Here is a 23,138-nt window from a genome sequence, read left to right as displayed (position 1 = left end):
AAGAGGGAAATTGGGACTTCTCAGTGCTACTTCTCACCAGCTGGCAGAGAGACAATGATGAGGTAGAAGATCCCCTTTCGGGGTGGTATCAAGAAACAAGGGCACTGGAATAAGGAGTTGGGTATGTTTTTTTCCTTATTAGTGGAAATTCACGTTGAACATACTTGATTATATTGCCATGCCAGTATCTTACAATCTCTTATTATCATTGCAGGTAAGTTGAGTCCTACTATATTAGAGGTTTCTCTAGAGAACAGAGCAAATAGGATGTGTGTGTATATAGAAAGGTTTATTATGAGGAATTGGCTCATACCATTATGGAGTCTGGTGAGTCTAAAATCTGTAGTGTGAGTTGGCAGGCTGCAGTCTCAGGAGGGCCAATGGTGCGGATGAAGTCCAAAGACAGTCTACTAGAGAAATCCCTTTTGTTCAGGGAAGCTGGTCTTTTTGTTTTAATCAGGCCTTCAACTGATTGGATGAGGCCTACACCCACATTATGAAGGACAGTAAGCTTTACCCAGAGTTCACTGATTTAAATGTTAATCTCATACAAAAATACCCTACAAATTGACACATGAAATTAGCCATCGCACCCACTGAGTGGCAAAATGAGTAGTTTTGTGATCAGTTTCCTCGGGCATTATATTAATGCATCTTTTTTTTCTTTGCGGGTTCATAAAAATGTTTACTGTAAAGGAAAATTCTATTTGCTTTTATCACATCATTTTGTAATCATTTGACATTTTGTGGGAAAACTATAGATCTTCTGAATTATCATTAATGAACTCTTGGGATATTTGTTTTGGTTAGAATGTGGCCTGCTTGTATTCTAGACAGAAGCAGTAATAGCCTCATTATTCTGTTTGACACCATCAGGAAGATCCCACCTAACATTTTAGGTTCATGGTCTGCAAAGGATTCACAGAAATAATATTTGGTTCTTCATTAGCAACATATTTTTTTAAATCCATAATTAGTATGCCTCTATCAAGAACATTTGGGGATCTCTGAGCCAGCCAAATGCACAGATAATTCCCAGGATGGTTTTATCTGCTTAGATTATCCTAGGCACGGCAGAACCACTGCATCTGGACATGCTTCATCCTTGCTGTGGGGCTGGTGACCCTGGAAGTGTTTTTAACCACAGCCTGTCTGTCAAAGGCCTGTGGCTTTGTTTTTCTGCAGGAGACCTATTTGTATTAGTGATATCTTTGTTCCCTTATATTTTCAAGTGATAATTTAAAAAGTTCATCAAACCCATAGAAATCTTATTTGGCCTTGAAAATCTGCATTATCATATTATCAGATCTCATAGATGTTATCACTAGGCTAAAACCATACAGACATGTGCTGTGGCCATAAATTACCATACACACAATGTGGGCAAACAGCTCCCACAGTGCCCATCATGGTGCTGATTGTCTTAGGCTTCTTTTATATGCTGCTTTAGTTTGTCTGTTACTTTACCTGTAATCAGAATTTCTTTTAAGTGGTTGATTCTGCCTTACTTTACAGGTATGGGTGATTCCTCCTTGTCCTTCTCCATTGTTCTCTTCCTAGGCAGTTGTATCTCAGGCTGTAGGGAAAAGAGCTGTATTACTATACTTTGCCAGCCACAGTGATGATCTGTTCTCATTCATAAAACTACTGAAAACCTACCCATTGATTTTTTTCAGTCTGGAATTAAGATTAACATATGTTGGTCTATTATGAAGCCTGGTTCAGAATATTCTTTCCTGTTATTTTTTCAGGGAAAGCACTTTTACTTCATAAGTTTTATATGTCATTCCTATGGAGGAGCATACTCAAGGATATTCAATAAGCTCTCTTTGTTTTATTGTTTTTTGACATTATTGATATAGAAATACTAAGCAAATATAGCAAAAACTGCTTCTTTAAAAAAATAGGTTTTAGAGTGCATTCTTCCAAAATCCCCTTCTGTTATATTAAAGTTAATTGTTTATCAGTTTTCTAATTTTCAACATCTAAAGAATTATTAGTATATTAATACATAACAGTATCTATTAATAGTCTAGGTTCCAAATCTATACACAACTTAATTTCTTAATATCGTGCTTATATTTTCTCAGTAGACAAATCAGGAAAGTGCCACCTACCAGAAATCCCACACCTTAACCTTGATCACTGAATCAGTTTGAGTCCAATCAGGAAAATGGAAACCACACAATAGATTACTCGGGAAGTTTAATATAAAGAATTATTAAACTCTAAGAAATAAGTTAGTATAAGATGTAAGGAAAGTCTGTGTGGTTCCCATGGGTTGAAGGAAAATACCCACGAAGGATAAAGGTGGAAGGCAGTACCCTTCCCAAGGTTGGGGTTCAGCCCTCTGTTGGAAAAAGTGTCATTCTCCGACAGGACAGCAGAGAAGCTTGCTGCTTTACCAGGCTTTACTGGTATGCAGTTACTTGGCAAGCAAGAAGCAACCCTCTGGAGTGCAGGGAAGGCACAGGCAATCAGCAGTTAAGGGTGTGGGTGTGTAGAGGGAGTAGAGGCTTGGGTGGGCAGGAGGGCTTTGGAATGCTGGTTTCAATGTGGAGAGGGCCATGGGAAGCCTATCATCAGGCCAGGCCAAGACTGCAAATTTGCTAAGGAACTGCATGTTCTGAGTGCCTGGCTGGGGCAGAGCTCCAACAGATTTCTTCATGTCTGACCCCTCACATGTGCAGCAAATGGTAGAAGAGCCCCTTACTTCTGCAGTGTCCCTCCAGTACCCTCTCCTGAGGAAATTTACCATCATGCCGACTGTAGTGGAAAATGCATTAAAAGCCGTGGGGGTGCCTGGGTGGCTCAGTTGGTTAAGCATCCAGTTCTTTATCTTGGCTCAAGTCATGGTCTCATGGTTCCTGGGATTGAGCCCCAGATCAGGTTCTACGTGGACAGTGCAGAGCCTGCTTGGGATTCTCTCTCTTGAGGTTTCCTCTGTCTCTGCCCTTCTCCTGCTCATGTGCGCAGGTATTCTCTGTCTCTCAGAATAAACTTTTAAAACAATTCTGTGCATTATAGCAGAGTGTATATTGAAGGGAATGTTTGGAATCGAGAGGCAGTTAATTGATATGTAGCACATTTCTTAAAATATTTTTGAGAGAGAGGGAGACAGAGTATGAGCAGGAGAGGGGCAGAGAGAGAGGGAGACACAGAATCTGAGGCAGGCTCCAGGCTCTGAGCCATCAGCACAGAGCTGGAAATGGAGCTTGAACTCATGAACCACGAGATCATGACCTGAGCTGAAGTCACACGCTCAACCAACTGAGCCACGCAGGTGCCCCGACATGGTAGCGTATTTATAATCTCATTGTAATCTGGACCCCTTTTTCCCCTCTTTACTATTAGTGTGAAGTGGGGAGTGACTCCCTCCATATATTTACAACCCAACTATTGTCATGAAGAAGTAGTCCACAACACAGCTCCAAGTTGGGTTTTGGTGCCATCATCTGAGCCCCCTTGTCCCCATTCAGGAGGACAGGCATATCTCTTCCTATTTTGCTTCCCTTATTGTACTGTTTTACAAATTGAAAGTTTGTGGTAACCCTGTGTCCACCAAGTCCATCAGTGCCATTTTTCCAACAGCATTTGTTCATTTTGTGTGTCTATGTCACATTTTGGTAATTCTAGCAGTATTTCAAACTTTTTTTTATTATTGTATTTGTTCTGCTGATCTGTGATTAGTGATTACAGCTCACTGAAAGTTCAGATGATGGTTAGCATTTTTTAACAATAAAGTATTTTTAATTAAGGTATGTACATTAGCATAATGTGCATAGACTTAATGCTACTACACATTTGATAGACCACAGAATAGTGTAAACATAATTTTTATATATGCTGGGGAACCAAAAAATTCTTTTGAGTCACTTTCTTTCTTTTTTTTAAAGTTTATTTTGAGAGAGATAGCACAAGCAGGGGAGGATAAGAGAGAGAGAGAATCACAAGCAGGATCTGTGCTGTCTGCGCCCAGCACAGGGTCAATCCCGTGAACCACCGTGAGATCATGACCTGAGCTGAAATCAAGAGTCGGACACTTAAATGCTTAATCAACTGAATCACCCAGGTGCCCCATCTCACTTTATTTCAGTATTCACGTTATTGCAGTAGTCTGGAACCGAACTCACAATATCTCCACGATATGCCTGTAGTTAAGTGGATAGTTAAGTAGAGATCTATTTAGTTGTGAATACCAAATTTGTTACTTCTTACTCCTTAACTCTTTGGATTCCGTGATTGGCACTGATTTTAAAATTGGCTGGGTTAGAGGCACCTGGCTGGCTCAGTTGGTTGAGTGTCCGACTGTTAATTTCAGCTCAGGTCATGATCCCAGGGTCAGATCCCGTGTCGCACTCTTCAGGAGCATGGAGCCTACTTGGGATTTGCTATCTCCCTCTGCCCCTCTTCCCTGTTCATGTGCATGCTCGCTCTCTCTCTCTCAAATTAAAAAGAAAATAATAGTAAAATTAGCTGGCCTAGCCACAGGTCCAAGAGAAATGAAAGGTAATTATTACAACTGATTAAAGAAAAAACATACTTTCTTTTATATATCAAGAAATATAAATTCTTGTATATAATTATTAATAATTTGATTTGAAATTACATCTCATTGATAATTTAGAATGTATTTCATTGTGATTAATAAGAAAGTTCTAGAATGCCATATTGGTTTGTATAAATTTGGAAATTAAGTTTTTGAGTATGTACCTACATGTTCCCTACAAAAATAACCTACAACAAAGATACATTTTCAAAAATTCAGTAAAAATCTGCTGAATCCCTGCTGAGCCCCTGTGCTAAGCAGATACTTCAGATGTTTCAAGATCTTATTTTTCTTAGATCAGGTTAACTGGTTAGCATCCTTTTCTTGTGAATTTCTGAACTTTTCATCCCCAGATCAATAGATAAATGTGACAGATGTCTTATTCCATTTCCCTTAGCATTAGTCTGTCAAGAATATCTGTCCGTTGAATTAATGGCTGCCAATAACTTATTTGGGATCTGTAGAACTATATAGCTGTATGCTAGTAGAATGGTAGAAGCCCCACCAGGGTCATCATGTTCTAGCTCTCCAGTTTTGCTGCCTTCCTTAGGGAATTTCTTTGTTCTCAAATTTTTCTAAATGCAGTTTTAGAAATCTGTTGCCCAGTTTATGGACTGGGTAACTCAGCCCATATACTAGTGGTTTTTGCAAAAAAAGGTAGGAGGCTGAGATGGTCACATAAAATGCCCATAAGGTCAAGGCTTGTTATAAAGAAATCAGAGGTAATGACTATTATTATGATCATCCATCTTTAGATAAAAAAGGGTAGCACTCATAAAGCTTTTCTTACCTTGTAATGATCCGTAATTAGCCATTTTCTCACTAATTCCTCTTTCCCTCCATCAGGCTCATTAGTGTTTTCGTGCACTGTGATGTACAGACCCTTAATACATACTGGTTGAGTCTCTGTGTGCCCTGTCAGCTGCCATCTTTTTCTTTTTGAACATACTGTTTTAATCATCTCACTGTCAGTGGCTGACCCATCCTTGGGAGAAGACTCCCTCAGCTGTCCCTTTTTCTAAACAATTTACTATGTTTACAAAAGCTCTACAGAGCAGCTCTAGTGAATAAGTAGGACTTACAAATTAAGTGAAAAGAGGTAGACCTTATACGCTCCTACATGTGAAATAATGTTTGGCCACCTAAAAGGAAATGGTCCCTTGTTTGTGGCCTTATTTGGTCACCTAAAAGGAAATGGAAGCCCGAGAGTTCTCCTTCTCTGCCCGTTTTGTTTAACTGTGGATTGTTTTAGCCAGACTTATCTGTTAGGATGTTTCTGAACTCTGGCCTTAGAAGAGGCTCTTTCCCAACTGGAATCATCTGTGTCTACAAGTCCAGGGAATTTCATTGTGCCAGGTTACTTAGCAGAGTATCTCCTATTGTATATAGTCTTCTAAGGCAAGGGAAGGGTGTTGCTCTCTTTCCAGATTATCTCGGTGGTGAGACTGGTCTTGGTCATAGGAGAGCCTTGTGTTCCAGTCAGGCTGGTCACCCCACCATCCCTCTAATATCCCATACTTTTTCCACCCCTGGATTTTTGGAATGCCACTTTCTTTGGTCCGAGTCCCAGCTTCTCTTCAGTTTACATTCCATATTTTCTGTCTCTTTTTTTTAAAATGTTATTTTGAGAGAGAGAGAGAACGCATGTGCACACGCACATGCGCACACAAGTGGGGGAGGGGCAGAGAGGGAGAGAAAGGATCCCAAGCAGGCTCTGTGTTGTCAGCACAGAGCCCAGTACCAGGCTCCATCTCACGAACTGTGAGATCATGGCCTGAGCTGAAATCCAGAGTTGGATGCCTAACCAGCTGAGCCACCCAGGTGCCCCCATTCCATATTTTCTAAGCCCTTCCAGCCCTCACTTTTCTCTGCGGTCCTACACTGTGTATAGTACATGCCTTCACAGCTTAATACTTACCTTTCCTCTTGTGCTGTTTTGGATGTTTTGTATGACCCAACTAGATTGTAAGAGGGATGAATTTTATACTTCTTCTCTTTCCCCCTTGTTGTTTACTGGCAGGTATTTGTAGAGTTTTTATTTCTTTTTCTTTTTTTTTTTGTTTTGGTATTTGTTAAAATACACAAGAGTGTGTTACTTTTATCCGTCCTTAACTGTCCCTTAAACCAGAAGAATTGGCTTCAGGTAGAACCAAACATGGTTTAAAAAAGTATAGAGCCTTCACTATACCTCTGTTCAGACTGGCTGCTTTATAAAATGATAAATGTGGCAAACAGCTTTTCTTTCTGTTGTTGGTTTATGGAACTTTCAGAAATGATATTTTTAGGGAAGGTCTCAGTATAACACCTGCCCATACCTCAAGGTGTCAGAAGTGTGGCTCAGAGCACTGTGGATTGTAGAAGTCTGTTGGTAAAGGGCTCCTGCCCAGTACCAGCTGCTAAGTGGTATTTCTTCTACCTCCTCCAGTTCTTCTCCCACTTATTTGACTGAAGTCCAGATCTGAGTGTGAAACTGGGAGAGAAGATGGTAGCTTAATTGTTAAGTCTGTTGAGTGCTTTGGATTAGCTTTGTGCCAAACTGTGAGAGGAGCAGATAGAAATGGAAGTGAGTAGAAAGGCAAAGCTGGTCACATTACTCTCTCCTTAAAGCTGTGCGGTGTCTTTCTAGCGTGCAGGATAAAATCCGCAATCTTTAACATGGTCTCTAGGGCCTTACATGGTCTGGCCCTCTCTTATTCATCATGCTTCAGCCACTCTGGCTCTTCTCCTTCTTTGCCTGGTAACCCCCACTCAGTCCTGAGGGGGCATTACTATGTATGGTCATCTCAAGGATGGCTTGCGTGACACCACCCTCCCCTCCTCCCTCCCCTGGTCCAAATCATGCATCCCACATGTAATTGCTAATCACTAATTTTGCTTTTTCTATCGCTTTTGTCTGTCACTTTCTATGGTTTGTAATTGTATGTTCAAATATACATATTCCTTCCATAAGGGCAGGGATGTGGTCCCTCTTCTTGCTATTTTAACCCCCTGACCCCTAATTTAAGGCCTGGCACACAAGTGAGGCTTAATAAATACTAGTTTGAGGGAGAAGTGAAAGCATATGTAAAAGTGGATTGTAGGGTTTGTAGGGTAGGTGATGAAGGTAGGGTGGCAGACAGCTGTGGTCAGAGAGAAGTTTACAGGCTAAACTGAATCAGGAAACTGGGTGCATTCAGAGAGTTGTAGAAACTGAGGACTAGGGGTGGTCATGGGCTTTGCAGGGCTTGGCCACATAGCAATCTGAAAAGCCAGTAGAGTGGCTTAGAGACTGGTAGGCAGCCCCTGCCTTCTGTAAGTAACACCAGTAATAGAATGTTTACAGTGTGCCAGACACTGAGTTAAAGCTTTTAAAAGGTAGACTCTGTGAACCTCCAGTGCCAGCTGATCCTTCCAGCTCTGCAACTGGTCTGGAGCAGTTCTATGTGCTACTCCACAGGTCCGTATCTTTTACTAGCCGTGTAAATTCCTTCAGTGAAGCCTGCAATCCTATTCTGGTGCTCGGTGAATGCCCTTGTATATTCTTACAGTTTTACTCAGTTATTGATTTCATTTTACTTTTTATCTTCTACCCTAGTTTGGAAACTTCTTGAAGCATCACTACATGTTGTATTTCTTTTTATTTCCCTGTAGCACCTGATTTAGTGGTATAAACTTGGTAGATATTCAATAAATGTTTGTTAAATGAATAAATAATTCATGCCTCTGGTATTCTGTCTCACTAGGGTTTTGTTTCACATTAATAAGTTCCATTGCACTAAAGGTTATGTAGTTTGAAAAATGAAGAAACTACGATCTTGCATAAAGTTCTCATTGGGGACTTTAACATATTGGGCAGTATATGAACTTCATTGTTCTCCTCGATTGAAGTACAAATACATGGAGGGGCATCTGGTGGCTCACTTGGTTAAACGTCTGACTCTTTTTTTTTTTAATTTTTTTGATGTTTCTTTATTTTTGAGAGAGAGACAGTGCGTGAGGGGACAGGGTCAGAGAGAGAGGGAGACACAGAACTGGAAGCAGGCTGCAGGCTCTGAGCTATTAGTGCAGAGCCTGACGTGGGGCTTGAACTCATGAACCACAAGATCATGAACTGAGCTGAAGTCAGACACTTAACTGACGGAGCCACCCAGGTGCCCCTTGACTCCTTTTTTTTTTTTTTTAAGTTTATTTATTTGGTGGGGGAGGGTCAGAGAGGAAGAGCGAGAATCCCAAGCAGGCTCTGCACTGTCAGTGCAGAGTCCGACACAGGGCTCAAATTCACAAACTGTGAGATCATGACCTGAGCTGAAATCAAGAGTCGGACACTTAACAGATTGAGCCACCCAGCACCTTAAGCATCTGATTCTCGATCTTAGCTCAGGTCTTGATCTCAGGGTCATGAGTGTAAGCCCTGCAGTAGGCTCTGTGCTGGGCGTGATGCCTACTTAAGAAAAATAAAGTAAAACAAAAATATGATACATTGACTGCCAGTGGAGCAGGGTACAAGGTAAGGCCACAAAAAATGTTGGTTATAATAAATCTGTTCCTTTGTTTTTAGTTTGTGATATGCTGCTCAACTTAGTAAATGTATATTGTAGAAATAGCTGAATAAGGATATCTAACATTACTTTCAGTGTAATGAATGCCCTTGGGAATAAAATAAACATAATTGTGATTCACTATATAAAATCAAAGAACTGAACTGTGGATGCAATTTCCCTTAGGCCACTCAATTTTTTTTTCAGTAGATTTACCTTTCTAATTATGTTTTGCTTAGGCTAATTTTAAAATTACTTTGCATTCCCTGAGAGCAGTGTACTTCATGTGTCAAGGGGACACACATTTAATAGTCATAAAACTATCTGTAAAAGCAAAAAGCTCATTTCCCTCCCAAAGGATCTTTTTTAAGAATCAAAATGCACAACTGTTCTTTAAAAAATAGTTTAACAAAGTGCATACAGTAGCTTAACAGGGCATATAAATTATTTTTTACATTTACTGGGGTTTTATTTTTCTCTTCCCTTTGCGCTCTAGAACCAAAGAAAGAAACTCCTTCAAGGAAATAGATCTGCTGTTTATTTTTTTAATTTTTTTTAATGTTTATTTTTGAGATAGAGACAGAGCATGAGCAAGGGAGTGGCAGAGAGAGAGGGAAACACAGAATCCGAAGCAGGCTCCAGGCTCTGAGCTGTCAGCACAGAGCCTGATGCGGGGCTCCAACTCACAGACTTGAGATCATGACCTGAGCCAAAGTCGGACCCTTAACCGACTGAACCACCCAGGCGCCCCAATCTGCTGTTACAAATTGGAATATTAGCTGTAGTTAATGGTAGAGAACAACAGTATAAGCTAATAAGAGCATTATCTAAACCTTATTAATGAAGTAATGAGTACCCTCATAAAGAACACAGATGTCACAAGGCTTGGGTCTTAGAACTGACTTCTGTTGTGTTACGTGATGTTGAAAAAGTAATTAAGTCTTCCGTTTCTTCTTCCATTTTTTTTTTTAAACCAAAGAACTAGGATGAGAACATAAATCTTTTTTAGTGTCTCATCGAGGCATTGTTTAAAAAGTATGTATTGGGGCACCTGGGTGGCTCGGTTGGGCGTCCGACTTTGGCTCAGGTCATGATCTCGCTGTCCGTGAGTTCAAGCCCCGCGTCGGGCTCTGTGCTGACAGCTTAGAGCCTGGGGCCTGTTTCAGATTCTGTGTCTCCCTCTCTCTCTGACCTTCCCCCATTCATGCTCTGTCTCTCTCTGTCTCAAAAATGAGTAAACATTAGAAAAAAATTTTTTAAGTATGTATTATATATTATTGCTAAACACCAAAGGGGAAGAATGATAAGGAAAGTTATGAACTCAGACTCCTAAAGAATACTAGAAGTTACTTACGTAGTGGTTTTGATCAGTCCTTGGTTGAGAAATAGCTGAAGGTGTTGGGCCAGGTTCCCAAAAAGAAACAAGATGTATGAAATTTATTTTTCACTTACAGATCACAACTGTTTTTTTTTTTAATCTTGCTGTTGTATAGTCTATTTCATTATTAAGAAAGTGATTTCAGCTCCCTTGAAAAATATTCCAGATAAATTAATGGGTTTGTGACATTAATTTTTTATATTATTTTTAATGGGAATTAAGTACTGTAATGAGATTTAGTATTCATTTTCCTCTGGATGAGTTTAGTGAGTGATGGAATGAGTCATTAGCAAGCAAAGACTCTGCTTCCTGGGAATATTTTGAGAACAAACTTAAGAATGTGTTTAAGTTCGTAAGTGAAGGACTAGGGCTCCTTGGAGAAATGACTGATTCCTGGACTGGGGCAGGGGAGTACCAGATAAGCCAGTAACATCTATGGTGCCAGAAAGCATGGACATCTTCAAAAAAGGATGATGGGGGCACGTTGAAAGGACTCAGGTGCTAACTCGAAGGAGCTGCCAGCAGTTAAATATGGGACAATTTGAGGAGCAAAGTAAATAATGATAGTAATGGATTACAATCCATAGAACAAAATAAATAGCTGTGAATCATATTTAATTTAAATAATTGAAAAAATAAACAAAGGGGAATTGCTTACATGGAATTCTATTAATATAGGAGTAATGATGGAAATAGGAAATAACTGTTGGGAAAAATACTAACTCTTCAGTGGAGAAACCTGGACAGATACCACATTAAACAAGTGTTCAAAGTTAATATGAGATGGAGCCACAGCATGTTACCTCCTGATAAATAATGCACCAGAAAGGGTACAACATCACTTCTGTAGTGATTTTTCCCTGTTGTTTTGAATTATATTTTTTAGTTTGAAAAAATTAAGATTCAGATGTAGTTTTACAAATAATACAGAGATTCATGTATCCTTTACCTACTTTCCCCTAGTGACAACTGTAGTTGCAAAACAGTAGTTCATTGTCATAACCAAGATACCGATAGTGATGTAGTCAAATTACAGAGCATTTCCATCACGACAAGGATTCCTGGTATTGCTCTTGCATAGCTTCACTGCTTTTTAAAATTGGGCTGCTTACGGGGCGCCTGGGTGGCGCAGTCGGTTAAGCGTCCGACTTCAGCCAGGTCACGATCTCGCGGTCCGTGTTCGAGCCCCGCGTCGGGCTCTGGGCTGATGGCTCGGAGCCTGGAGCCTGTTTCCGATTCTGTGTCTCCCTCTCTCTCTGCCCCTCCCCTGTTCATGCTCTGTCTCTCTCTGTCCCAAAAATAAATGTTGAAAAAAAAAATTAAAAAAAAAATAAAATTGGGCTGCTTGTTTTTTGTTACTGAGTTGTAAGAATTCTTTACATATTCTGGATCATATGGAGTTTCCCCTCCATATAATGAATTATACTAATTTTTTTAGTATTAAAAATTATGTTAAAATATACATAAAATATACCATCATAACTGTTTTAAAGTGTTCAGGTCCGTGGTATCACCTACATTCATATTGTACAACCATCACCACTATCCATCTCCAGAACTCTTTTCATCCTGCAAAACTGAAACTCTATACCCATTAAACAGCTTCCTGTTTCTTTTATCTACTGGCCCGTGACAATCACTACTCTATTTTCTGCCTATATGAATTTGATTAAATTAGGTGGCTTATATAAGTGATACCATACAGTATTTGTCTTTTTGTGACTGGCTTATTTCACTTAGCGTAATAGCTTCAAGGTTCATCCATGTTGTACCCTGGATTTCCTTACTCTCTAAGGCTGGATAGTTTTCCGTTGTATGTATATCCCACATCTTGTTTTTCCGTTCATTGATCTGTCAATAGACAGTTGGGTTGCTTTCTCCTTTTGGCTACTGTGAATAATGCTGCTATGAACATGGTTATGCAACTGCTGTCTCTTTGAGACCTTGCTTTCATTTGAGTATATGCACAGAAGTAGGATTGCTGGATTATATTATATCTAGATTTTTCTTTTATTCTCCCTCTACTTTCTACTTCAAGCCCTGTCTATCTCTGAGTATCTTTTCCTTTTAGAGATTTAAGTTTTAAAAGTTCTCATCTACTTCTTTCTTTTTTTGTTTTTAAAAGTTTATTTATTTTTGAGAGAGAGGGAGAGATAGAGTGTGAGCAGGGGAGGGGCAGAGAGAGAGAGGGAGACACAGACTCTGAAGCAGGTTCCAGGCTCTGAGCTGTCAGCACAGAGCCTGATGTGGGGACCGAACTTACGAGCCATGAGATCATGACCTGAGCTAAAGTTGGACATTTAACCAACTGAGCCATCAAGGTGCCACTACTTATTTCTTTAAATAACATACTAAACTCTTAATTAAAAGGACTGTTCAGAGAATAAAGTATAGTGGTTGTGGAATTTTGGCCAGGACCCCCCCACCTTTGTCCATGGTATTGTAGTGTGTTAGTTCATTTTATTCCCTTAGTAAGTACAGTATAGCAGACATAATTGAGTTTCTCTGATAATTCAGGATCTTTTGATGCTTTGGGGCTATCATTACAAACATAGATTCACAGTATAGTAAGCCACAGGGCAGAAGTTACCGGGGAATGGTGCAAAGTACAAACCCCTCTGGACTCTTTACAAAACTAAATCCTTGATTTCTCCTGTTAATTATGTATTTATAAGAAAATTAAACAATATAGTTTTATATAATTGATGTTTGAAAGATGTTTACTAAACTTAGTTTCTCATCTGGCTGCCTCTGCTATTTTTCTTCTCTGCCTTCCTCTTTGCATCTGTGTCCCCATATCATCAGATAAATGGGCTGTCACCTAACTCAGAGTAAGCATATTTAACAAGTACAACTTATAGAAGCAAATGAAGTGTAGAATACAGTATTCTGCATACTTTGTCTCCCAGCTGCATTTCCCTTTCTTTTACTACACTTCAAGGAAGAAAAAACAGAGTTTTCGAGAAGACAGGGTTAGAGAAAGGAAGAGGTGGAAGAACTGAGATGAAGAGAAAGAACAAAGACATTATGAAGAAGCAGAAAGGAGGAGAAGAGAAAGGAGGGTGGGTCGAGGGCAAGTGAGAGTAGGACAGGGTGGTTACAAAAGTTCCACAGTCAGTCTTCATGGAGTTCCTCCTTCTTTGAACTAAATAAAGCCCTGATCCCTGTGAGTCTGAGAAAGAATTTTCAGGAACTTCTACAGTTGTGACAAGTGGATAACTAAACCAGAGGTCACTTGGGCCAGAAACTTAATCAGCATTTTGCAAAAGGCATTTCTTGAGTGCCTGTCATCCATAGCCTCCTGAACTCAGTAACCACCAGTCCACTAGCTAAGAATAGAAAAGACCAATGTCCATTCCAGATGATTTATTCACCACTGTGAATATAAGGGACTGGAAGATTGGAGGGGAGGTTCGAAGTTCTGCCTTCTTTGCCCCTTCAGCTGATAATGCCAGTGGTGCTTGGATGCAGAGGTCCTACTATACCAAACTCTAGTGATTTGAACTTTTCTTGAAAGAAATAATACTGTACTTCCTTACAGATAACAGAGAAATAAAGATACTGGCATATTTGAAACCTACTCCCCCAGGCAGGTGTGACGGATTCTTCTCACCTCTGTTTTTATCAGACCATTTAGGGTTTACATGATACATGTCCATGCTTTGAAGCAGACCTAGGAACCCAAAGGACTAACAGTTTTAAATGTACCTTTTCCATGTGTTACTCCAGAATGAAACTGAATATATTTTTGAGTAATTTAGTTACAATAAAATTATAGCATCTAAGCCTACACTTTTGTACAAGAGTCAGGAACCAGAAATAAAAAAATATAGGCAAGCTGATTGATCTTAATAGATTGCTGATGTTGTACTATTTATGGCCTAGTTTGCTTTTCTGATCTTAAATTGCTTTTCTTCCATGGCCTAAATAAATTGTTAAAAAATCTAAGGTAATTTTCCATACAAATGTGATTTCTGTCCTAGAATTTCCAGTCTGACCGAGAAATAAACAGGAGCCAGGTGCATGCACAATGAGTGAATTGCTTGCAAAGAGATGCTCATGACAGGATCATAAATCAGTAGTTCTCATCCGGGGCGATTCTGACCCTTAGGGGTCTATGATAATGTCTGGGAACAGTTTTGTCATACCTGTGGAGGAGGTGCTCCTGGCTTCTAGTGGGTAGAGGCCACGGATGCTGCTAAACATCGTACGGTGCATAGGACAGCCCCCTATAACAAAGGATCATCTGGTCCAAAATGGCAATAGTGCCATTAGGTTAAAAAGCCCTGTCATAATTATGTGCTGAAGATACAGTATGGACTGGTTGATACTCAACTACATTAGGAGAAACCCAAGATGGTGCCTACAGTTGTGGCCACTGTTTGAGTTTTTCAGGATTTTTTTTTTTTACTTCCAGATTTCTATATTGAAATCATTTTAGATTTACAGACTGGATGATTTCCATCTCTATCTCTGTTTCCTTAGCACTTGGTACACAGGATCCTGGCTTTGCAAATGTTGAGTGAAGTGAAAGAACAAAGAAAGACACACATTAGGACAAGATCTGTTTAGGTTGCACTTCTAGGTGTGCTGTGTGAAGCCCTGCTCAGAGCAGAGGGGAAGGTGTGGAGATAAGCTTCTTGGTTTCCTAGAAACACTTGGTAGGTTACCCCCTACACCACCTGTGCCTTTGTTTCTGCTTGGCCTGGGCTGCTTAGTACCAGGGGAGCTGGTGTCAGGGAGAACATCTCCTAATTAGGCCATTGATGCACTTGGGCCTTGAAGGAGATCATTTCCCACCTTATACCTTACCCCAGCCCTTGCCAGTGGCTGGGACAGTCCTGTAGGCCATTACCTGTTAAATACGCATGTGTATATGTATTCCGATTATAACAGAAACCTAAAATGTGAAAGTCTTCTGTAATCCTGATAATAAATTGGTATATATTTCTCCAGTTTTTAAATGTATGTATTAGCATATATATTAGCATATAACTATTAAAAATAAAATGGAATTATAATTTTATAGTATGCTATTTTACAATGTGTTTTTACCATACTTACATACTTACAATACATATATTGTGGGCTTTCTTTATTCTAGTGTAAGGGATAAATCATTTAAGACTGTTGTTAAAATAAGAATTTTAGTATATACCCACTTCAGAAGTACTAGAAAGACATCAATATAAATTAAAATTTGTAGTGTGTGAGTTTTCTTAGATGGAAATACCATGATGTTATTATGTATCATGCTGTATTTTTCATTGATTATAACAATGTAGAATGATTCTATTACTGGTTTCTTTTGATGGTGACATATTTTTAAAAACATTCTGAATCCTCAGAAGGAAACCATTATAGCTGTGTTAATGTACTTTGTGTAATACTCTTAGATTTCAACCACTTTTTTTTGTGTTCCTCACAGGCAAGTATGTGTATCAGCCTATGACCCCTGTGGAGCAGCTTCCAAGCACTGAGATTCCTGCAAAGCCTCGGGAACCCACGAACACCATTCAGATCTCAGTCTCACTCACTGAACACTTTTTGAAATTTGCATCTGTCTTCCAACCACCCCTCCCCCCTGATTCACCAAGGTACTGTATGATCTCAGACCTCTTTATCGACAACTATCAGGTTAAATGTATTAATGGGAAGATGTGTTACGTGCAGAAGCAGCCGGCGCCACATTCCCACAAAATGAGCCCTGAGGAGGTCTCTGCACATGATGCCTTAATTTCAAGAGAGAGCAGTACACCAAAAATAGATCACTGCTCTTCTCCCTCAAGTTCTGAGGACTCCGGGATCAATGCCATTGGGGCTCACTATGTGGAATCATGTGATGAGGACACAGAAGAAGGAGCAGAACTGAGTTCAGAGGAAGATTACAGTCCGGAGAGCAGCTGGGAACCGGATGAGTGCACCCTTCTCTCCCCTTCACAGTCAGATCTGGAAGTGATTGAAACAATAGAAACCACCGTGTGAAAGTCCAAGCAGGAAGCCATGGCCTCTGATCCATGCTGAGCTTTTGTACTTTGGTTTGATGGATCCTTTTTCCACTGCAGTTGGTATTTTCTACCCCTCTCTGACAACCATAGTGGTTCAGTGGTCTGCTGATTAGCTTCACTCTTAAATTAGTCTTAGAACTAAGACCTTCTTTTTCTTATAAATGGTTTTCTTTTGTATCTTGACTTATTTTCTATGTAGCATCTGGTGTCATGAATTGTGACCCAGCCTTAATTTCACTGGGAACTCTGAAAGCAGTGAAGTGATGATTATCATGGATCAGGTTGAGGAGCTACCCACAGCGAAGGAGACAGTATTTTCTACATAGCCAGTTCTTGACACACACACACACACACACACACACACACACACACCCCTCTTGGCATTCCTTTTGGTGTGCCCACGGGCACCCCTACCCTGCTAGTCTCCTATGGGAATCAGCTCAGGAGCGGGGAACAGAGTTTGCACTGTAGATGCCATTCTGTCTCTTTTCTCTTCTCACCACCTGCATCGGTCTGGGCCCCTGTTGCCTCAGTTTATTTCTGGGAGGTTACTGGAGGTTCGCTCGACCCCTAGTTATGGCCAGTGTCTGCATACCCTGCGTGATCTGGGGCAGAGCCAGACCTTCATTTAAGAGATGACGCCTTCAGTTTCATGTTCAATCCACCTTTAGCTGCATGCCTATGCTCTGCAGGGTGCACAGTGGGATGCAGACTAACACCTGACTCCTACAGGAAGGGGCCCGCAGTCCAGCAGAGGGCTGTGCTAACACATGCGGGTAATGGTACCCAGAATGCTCTGGAAACCCAGGGGAAGGAGAGTACTAGGCATGCAGCTGGAGAACGTGTTGCCACGTTTGAGCTGGCCTCTTGGGTGGATTCCTCAACATTTCCCCATTTTTCTTAATTGTTCTTCAAATCTGGGGAAAACTTTTAGGAAGTTATATAGGTATTATATTTAGGAGGCAGCCACATCTGACGTCTTAAAAAAATCAATAGTTTTAGTTAGCATGGAAATGCTAAACACAGCAGTCCTTTAGGGATTAGGAATGAATCTAATAGGTTTGATTAATTCTGCTTCATTTGGTTGTATGAAGCATTAGAATGGCTTAGGTGAGAAATGGATTAGAATTCAGTATGATGCATGGATTTTTTTATGCAAATGCAAAAGCAGTTGAAATAGTTTGCTGCTAAGTCAGAAGATATTTTGTGTAATATTCATTCACTTTACTACAGTAATATTCATTGTCTGTTGTACATGTTCTCTTTTCTCACACACACAAAATAGTGAATAATTCTTTCTTACTTAGCTCTCTTCCGAATTCTCCTAATTTCCATTTATACAAGGTGTTATTGTGTGAGTTGCTTATCTGCCATTTCTCCACGTCTCCTCTCTGTGAGGCGTAGTTAAGAGTTCAGGAAGTTTAAAATACAGCCTGATATACCTGCCAAAGTTTGGAGGTTGAGAAATACTTCTTATGCCCTCACTTTCTGTGAGCGTGCTCTCGTGGCACTATCTCGTGCTCTGTCTGCATTTTGGCACATCTCTTCTGTGTCACTTTAGTTTGTATTTTAAGAAATAAGACGAGGCCTGTTGTGTTCCACCCTGAAGCCTCCATTTGACATCCTTCACAAATCACTCTAGGCAGAGTCTGCTGTCTTGGTTGTACATGTAGTTCAAGTGATTGGCTAGAACACTTTGTTAGGTCTAGGTGCCCAAAACAGCGCTAGGGTTTAGAAAACAGAGTACACATATTCCTTTGAAAGCAGTGGCAGTTAAAGCTTCCTGTGCCAGATGAGAATGCAGCATAAAGTTCCCACTGACTGAAATGTAAAGACTCAACAAGTCAGACCAGTAAGGTGGTGAGAGGAGCTCCAGGAACAGCAGGCTCCAGGAAAGGGCAGGTGGAGGAGGGGGTGCAGAGAGGGCCTTCCCCAGCCTGATGGCTTAGGGACAGACATCTGATGAGCCTGTCTGAGGTTCTCAGTGCCTCCCATGATTTACTAGCCAGCTGAAGGCAGGCACGGAAGCCCAAATCCCGTGAGCCGAGCAGTGTAGCCAGCCACTGTGTACTCAGGATCGAAGCAGCGACCCCAGGGTCCTGTCTGCACCTACCCTGTGGTTGAGCTCAGTGAAGCCCCTGGGTGGGCATATGGAGGGTCTCCTTTCTCCGCACAGTTTTATCAGTTCTCTACTCTGGGCTCACATTCCTGTTCATTAAACTGATCAGAGTCAACCACCAGGTCTCCAAAGCTGTGGAAATACGTGGTCACAGGGCCATGTTTCTGAAGCTGGCTGTGTCAGGATTGGGGCCTTCATCTGTAATATCTATGACTTTTGCCTAGGTTCCTGTTTTTTAAACTCCTGAACTGCCATTCAGATTACCCATGATTTTAATGAAATTTTTGGATTTAATAATGGTTGATAATCACTTTAAATATTTGCACAATCTCTTTATAATTAAAAATTCACTAAGCTTCACTTACTACTCTTTTATAGAATTGAGGATGTTCCATTGGATTCTAAATATCAGATGCTCCTGGATCTCAAAATAGCCTTTTCTAAACAAGCACAAGCAAGGGTTTCTTTGTCATAGCACTGTTAATAATTCTCTGAAAATCATACATGATTGAACCAGAATTGTTTCTTAATGCTTGCATTCCAAAAACAACTGATAAGGATATGAAAATGGGTATTTACAACTTAAATTCTAGGCCTATCTGTTATATATTAGATAAAAGAATTTCTCTGTAAACCTGATATTATATTGCTCATTTGTATAAGCATATTTATAGGCACTTTAGAAAATGTTTAGACTGCAATGTGTATTATAGACATCGAACACAGTCATGTTAAATAGTCTTTGGGTTAATACTTGTACGTTGACAGGTACTAAAACTTAATAATTTGAACCTGGTAGTTCACTTGGAGTGAAGGGTTGGGCTGTGTGGATGGAGAAAGTGCTTTGGGGGCTTTTAAGGAAGCCTGGCACCATTCCCACTTCCTGAAAGTTGATGTAAGAGCTGTTAGGGTGGAAGATGCAAAAGAAGTGCTGTATGGAATTCAGCTTTATTACCTAACCAAGACTTACTTTGGAATTTTCCAGTTTCAGATATTCTAACTCTTCTGAGAAATGACAAAGCAATTAAAATGCTTTTGTGGTTATAACGATTTGGTACATTAAAAATGAGGCTTTTACAATCAAACCTAGGTATTTTTTACCTTGTAATTTTTAAGATTTGAAGTAAGAATCTGAGGAAAACCATGAAGAAAAACGGTTGCTTTCCTGGGAAAGGAAGACTTGTACTTCAAGGTAATACAATACAAAATAAAACCAAATAAACCACCCAGACTAAAACAAAACGGTGAAGTCGTTGTCCTCAAGTACCTTTTGGATTTGATCTCAGATTCGATACTGTTGTGGGGCTGGTGCTTTTATTTTTTAACCTCTACTTCCTGGCCTATTTGAAGCAGTTCTTTTGAGACTAATCAGAACAAACTCATTTTATACAAATTTCTCTATTTGGGTATAGGACACAACCTATTTTAGAAAACTGCCAAAAAAAAAAAAAAAAAAAAAAAGAAAACTGCCAAAATACCCAGATAGGTTTGGCGGTATAAATCCTATTAGGCAGGGGGTCGGGGGGAAAGCACAAGTTAAACTAATATTTATATGTCAGCTCTTGATTATTCCATCTTGTTTGCAAAATTGTATTGACATGTTTTGGCCTTTCACATGAGGGAAACAACATTTTAACAGTTTTCTTTCCTATCCCCTCTCCACAGGAGGTGAGGGCCAGAATTGAGGAGGACAGTTGCATTTTAGGTTTGTCTGAATAGTCTGGGATTGTGTCTGTTCCCACAGGGGAGGAGAGGGGAAGGAGGTTGGAGTCCTCACTGTCTCAGTGCCGTGAACTCCAGGGATGTCGGTATTTCTCACATCCAAACATAATTACGAGGGCACGTCTCAAAATTAATTTTGGGATTACCTTTTAAAAATGTTACATCACTGCTCCCTTTCGTTACTCTAGAGACTGGAGAGTTGACTACCGTGAAAGGGCCATGCTTCTGATAGTGCTTTGAGTTCCTTCTTCTGTTAAGATTGAAGCAGTGCTGTCTTCATAGTATGAACAATTCTGAAAGCAGATCATCACTAGAGGCTTTAATATTGAGCTTCTGTATCGTTGTGTCCACATACACTTTTTAAGGTTGTTCATACCTTGCAATATTCACTTACTGTGCTAATTTTTTCACCTATTTCAAAGTTTTAAGCACAATGTTGACCCCTCTGTAATTTCCTAATAGTATATTCTGTTTTCCTAAAGAAGCTCAAGTTTCCTCTATGTATAATACTTTAGGAAAATACTTAACTTGTAAAATAAATGTAATTTTTTTCTTTTGTACCAGCACAAATCTGATATTTTGGAGTCTGGAATATTCTCTCCCCCTCACTTTCTCCTTTGGAGGGGTTCTGTCTGATTCAAATAACATTGTGAACTAAAGAAAACAACCCGCATTTATAAAACATGAAACTTGTATACTGAGTGCTTAGTTTGTGCTAAGAAATAAGCAGTTTACATCATTATCACACTTAGACTTTATAAAAACTGTGAAGTGCAGGTAAGTGTTATTATCCATAATAGGCACTCATGGTCAACTGCTGACAACGACTCCCAGAACACTTTGTAATAGGAACTTTTTTATCAGCCACATGAGGTTTATGCAAATAAAACTTACATTCCCCCATGGTCTTTATTTCACACACAGCTACAGGCTTGCATGTGGTTTATATGTGCCGTGTGAGACACTTCTACCCACAGGTCCCAGGCGGTGCACTTTGTCACCCAGGCTCAGGGTCCAGACCTCAGAGTGGCAAATCCAGAAGCTCAGTTCTTTAATTCACACCTGGAAAAGAGCAGCTTGTGGGCTGGATTTAATTAAGTAACTTCACTAGGGACCGCTAAGTAAATTCATTTATCAGTAATAGTAATAATGCCATTGTTAATATTATTAATAGTTATAGCCCAACCTTACTGCTTTCCACAAGTAATCCTTAAAGCAGCCCTCTGAGGGACATTTCAGTACTGCATTTCACAAATCAGGAACAGTGCTCAAGGAGGAAATATTTTTGCCCCAAATGGCACAGCTTGTAGGTAGTAGGAGTCAGAATTGAACCCAGTTACTTTGGCTCCAGAGCTCACGTTCTTGGCCCTCTGCCTGAGTTGCTCACTCTTATAGCACCTCTTCCCACCCTCACGGTAGTTGGAGGCTGAGTCAGGAGGCTGCTAGTGAACCTGGGAGCAGAGTGGAGGGTGTTCCATCCCTGTCCCTAACCCAGCGAACACCTTCCCACGGGCTGGTGGCTCATTCCTCACCCAGTGTGGCTGCTCTCCAGGTGGTGGTGGAGAAACACCCAACAAGATTCCTTCCTCCCTCCCCCTTTTCTGTGCTCCACACAGACCTCCTCCCAGCGCGTGTGTGCGCGCGCGCACACACACACACGCCAACTTACTGCAAATATCTCCATGCTTTGATGAGGCTATTGTTTCTTCCATGTTTAATCACATCTTGACGAGCATTCTAGCTCTTTCTGCCTTCACAAAAGATGACTTGTCTCAAAATGACTTTTGCCGACAGCTAATCTCATCTGTGTGTGCATTTTACTCACTTAACTCTACATAATTGTATTGCCAAGTTCTAGAAGGCATCTCATTGTAGCCTCTTAAACAACTGCTGACTACATACACTTTTATTCTGCAATAAACTTTAATTTAGCATCTCGTCCTCATTACAATTCAGTCATTGCGAACTGCTAATGCCTTTAACCTGTGCTGTGCTGCCTCAGTTCTGCCTTGAATGCAAGGAGTGAGGCAGGACCTAGGAACTCAGGCTTGTTGCAGTAGAGTTCAGGGAGGTGTAATCAGAGGTCAGATGGAATTCTGCAGGAATCAGATACAGGAACTGTTGGAAATAGAAGCAAAAACAAGGCAAAGCAAGTATGCCGGGTATTAGTGGTGTTTTTGTTTGCTTTTTTGAATTTTCCTGGTTCTCTAAAATGAGTTGATACTACTTCTATAATCAGAATCCCAGTAAATTATTTTGAGGACGATGAGTCCTAGGACAGTGAGTACAGGTGGAGCATTTGCTGGGTATGTGGGGTGGAAATGGAGAGCACGCAGGTCTGAACAGTGACTCACCTACTCAGGCACCTGCTGGACAAGACTAAAGGCTGGACTGGGGAGTGTGTGTCCTTGAACTAACTGGCCTCCACAGGCAAGTGACCCCATTCCAGCCCTCCAACCATAGATGGAAAGTTCTCGCACTGGTGGGTTGGAGAAAGAGGAGAGGATTTGCTTCTCATTGTCTTTCTCAGTCCACAGCCTGAAGCTCTGCGTGTGAATTTGGAGATGGCAGATCAGAAGGCTTGGCTTTGGTGGGAAGCCTCAGCCCACTTTATCATCTAGTGTAAGACCCCAGATAATTTATCCCAAGAAAGAGATCTGGAGCGTCATTGTGAGATGATGACCGCACAGCACCGTGAATCAGCAAAGCACTGCGACATCAGAATGGGATGTGACCAAGCATTTCCCAAAAGGTCAGCTTATCAGCCACACCCAGTAACTGTGTGGTCGGAGGGACAGGATAATTTTGTGAGTTTATGGCTGAAGCAACCAATAGTTAAGTCAGC

General features: G+C 40.6%; 1 protein-coding gene across 1 annotated transcript in view; it reads left to right on the top strand.

Annotated features, from left to right (window-relative positions):
• CC2H3orf70 (chromosome C2 C3orf70 homolog) overlaps positions 1-20,988 on the top strand; it is a 92,116-nt gene extending 71,128 nt beyond the window's left edge. Inside the window, exon 2 of the mRNA XM_086674900.1 lies at positions 15,873-20,988. Coding sequence (XP_086531026.1) covers positions 15,873-16,429 — 557 coding nt within the window. The 3' untranslated portion in view covers positions 16,430-20,988. The remainder of the gene's footprint in view (positions 1-15,872) is intronic.
• Positions 20,989-23,138: the final 2,150 nt, after the last annotated feature.

Source organism: Puma concolor, chromosome C2 (assembly GCF_028749965.1).
Source record: "Puma concolor isolate L17-30 chromosome C2, mPumCon1.1.hap2, whole genome shotgun sequence".
Lineage (NCBI taxonomy): Eukaryota > Metazoa > Chordata > Mammalia > Carnivora > Felidae > Puma > Puma concolor.
Note: the sequence above shows the minus strand (reverse complement) of the source record. Positions and strands in the feature narration are given on the sequence as shown.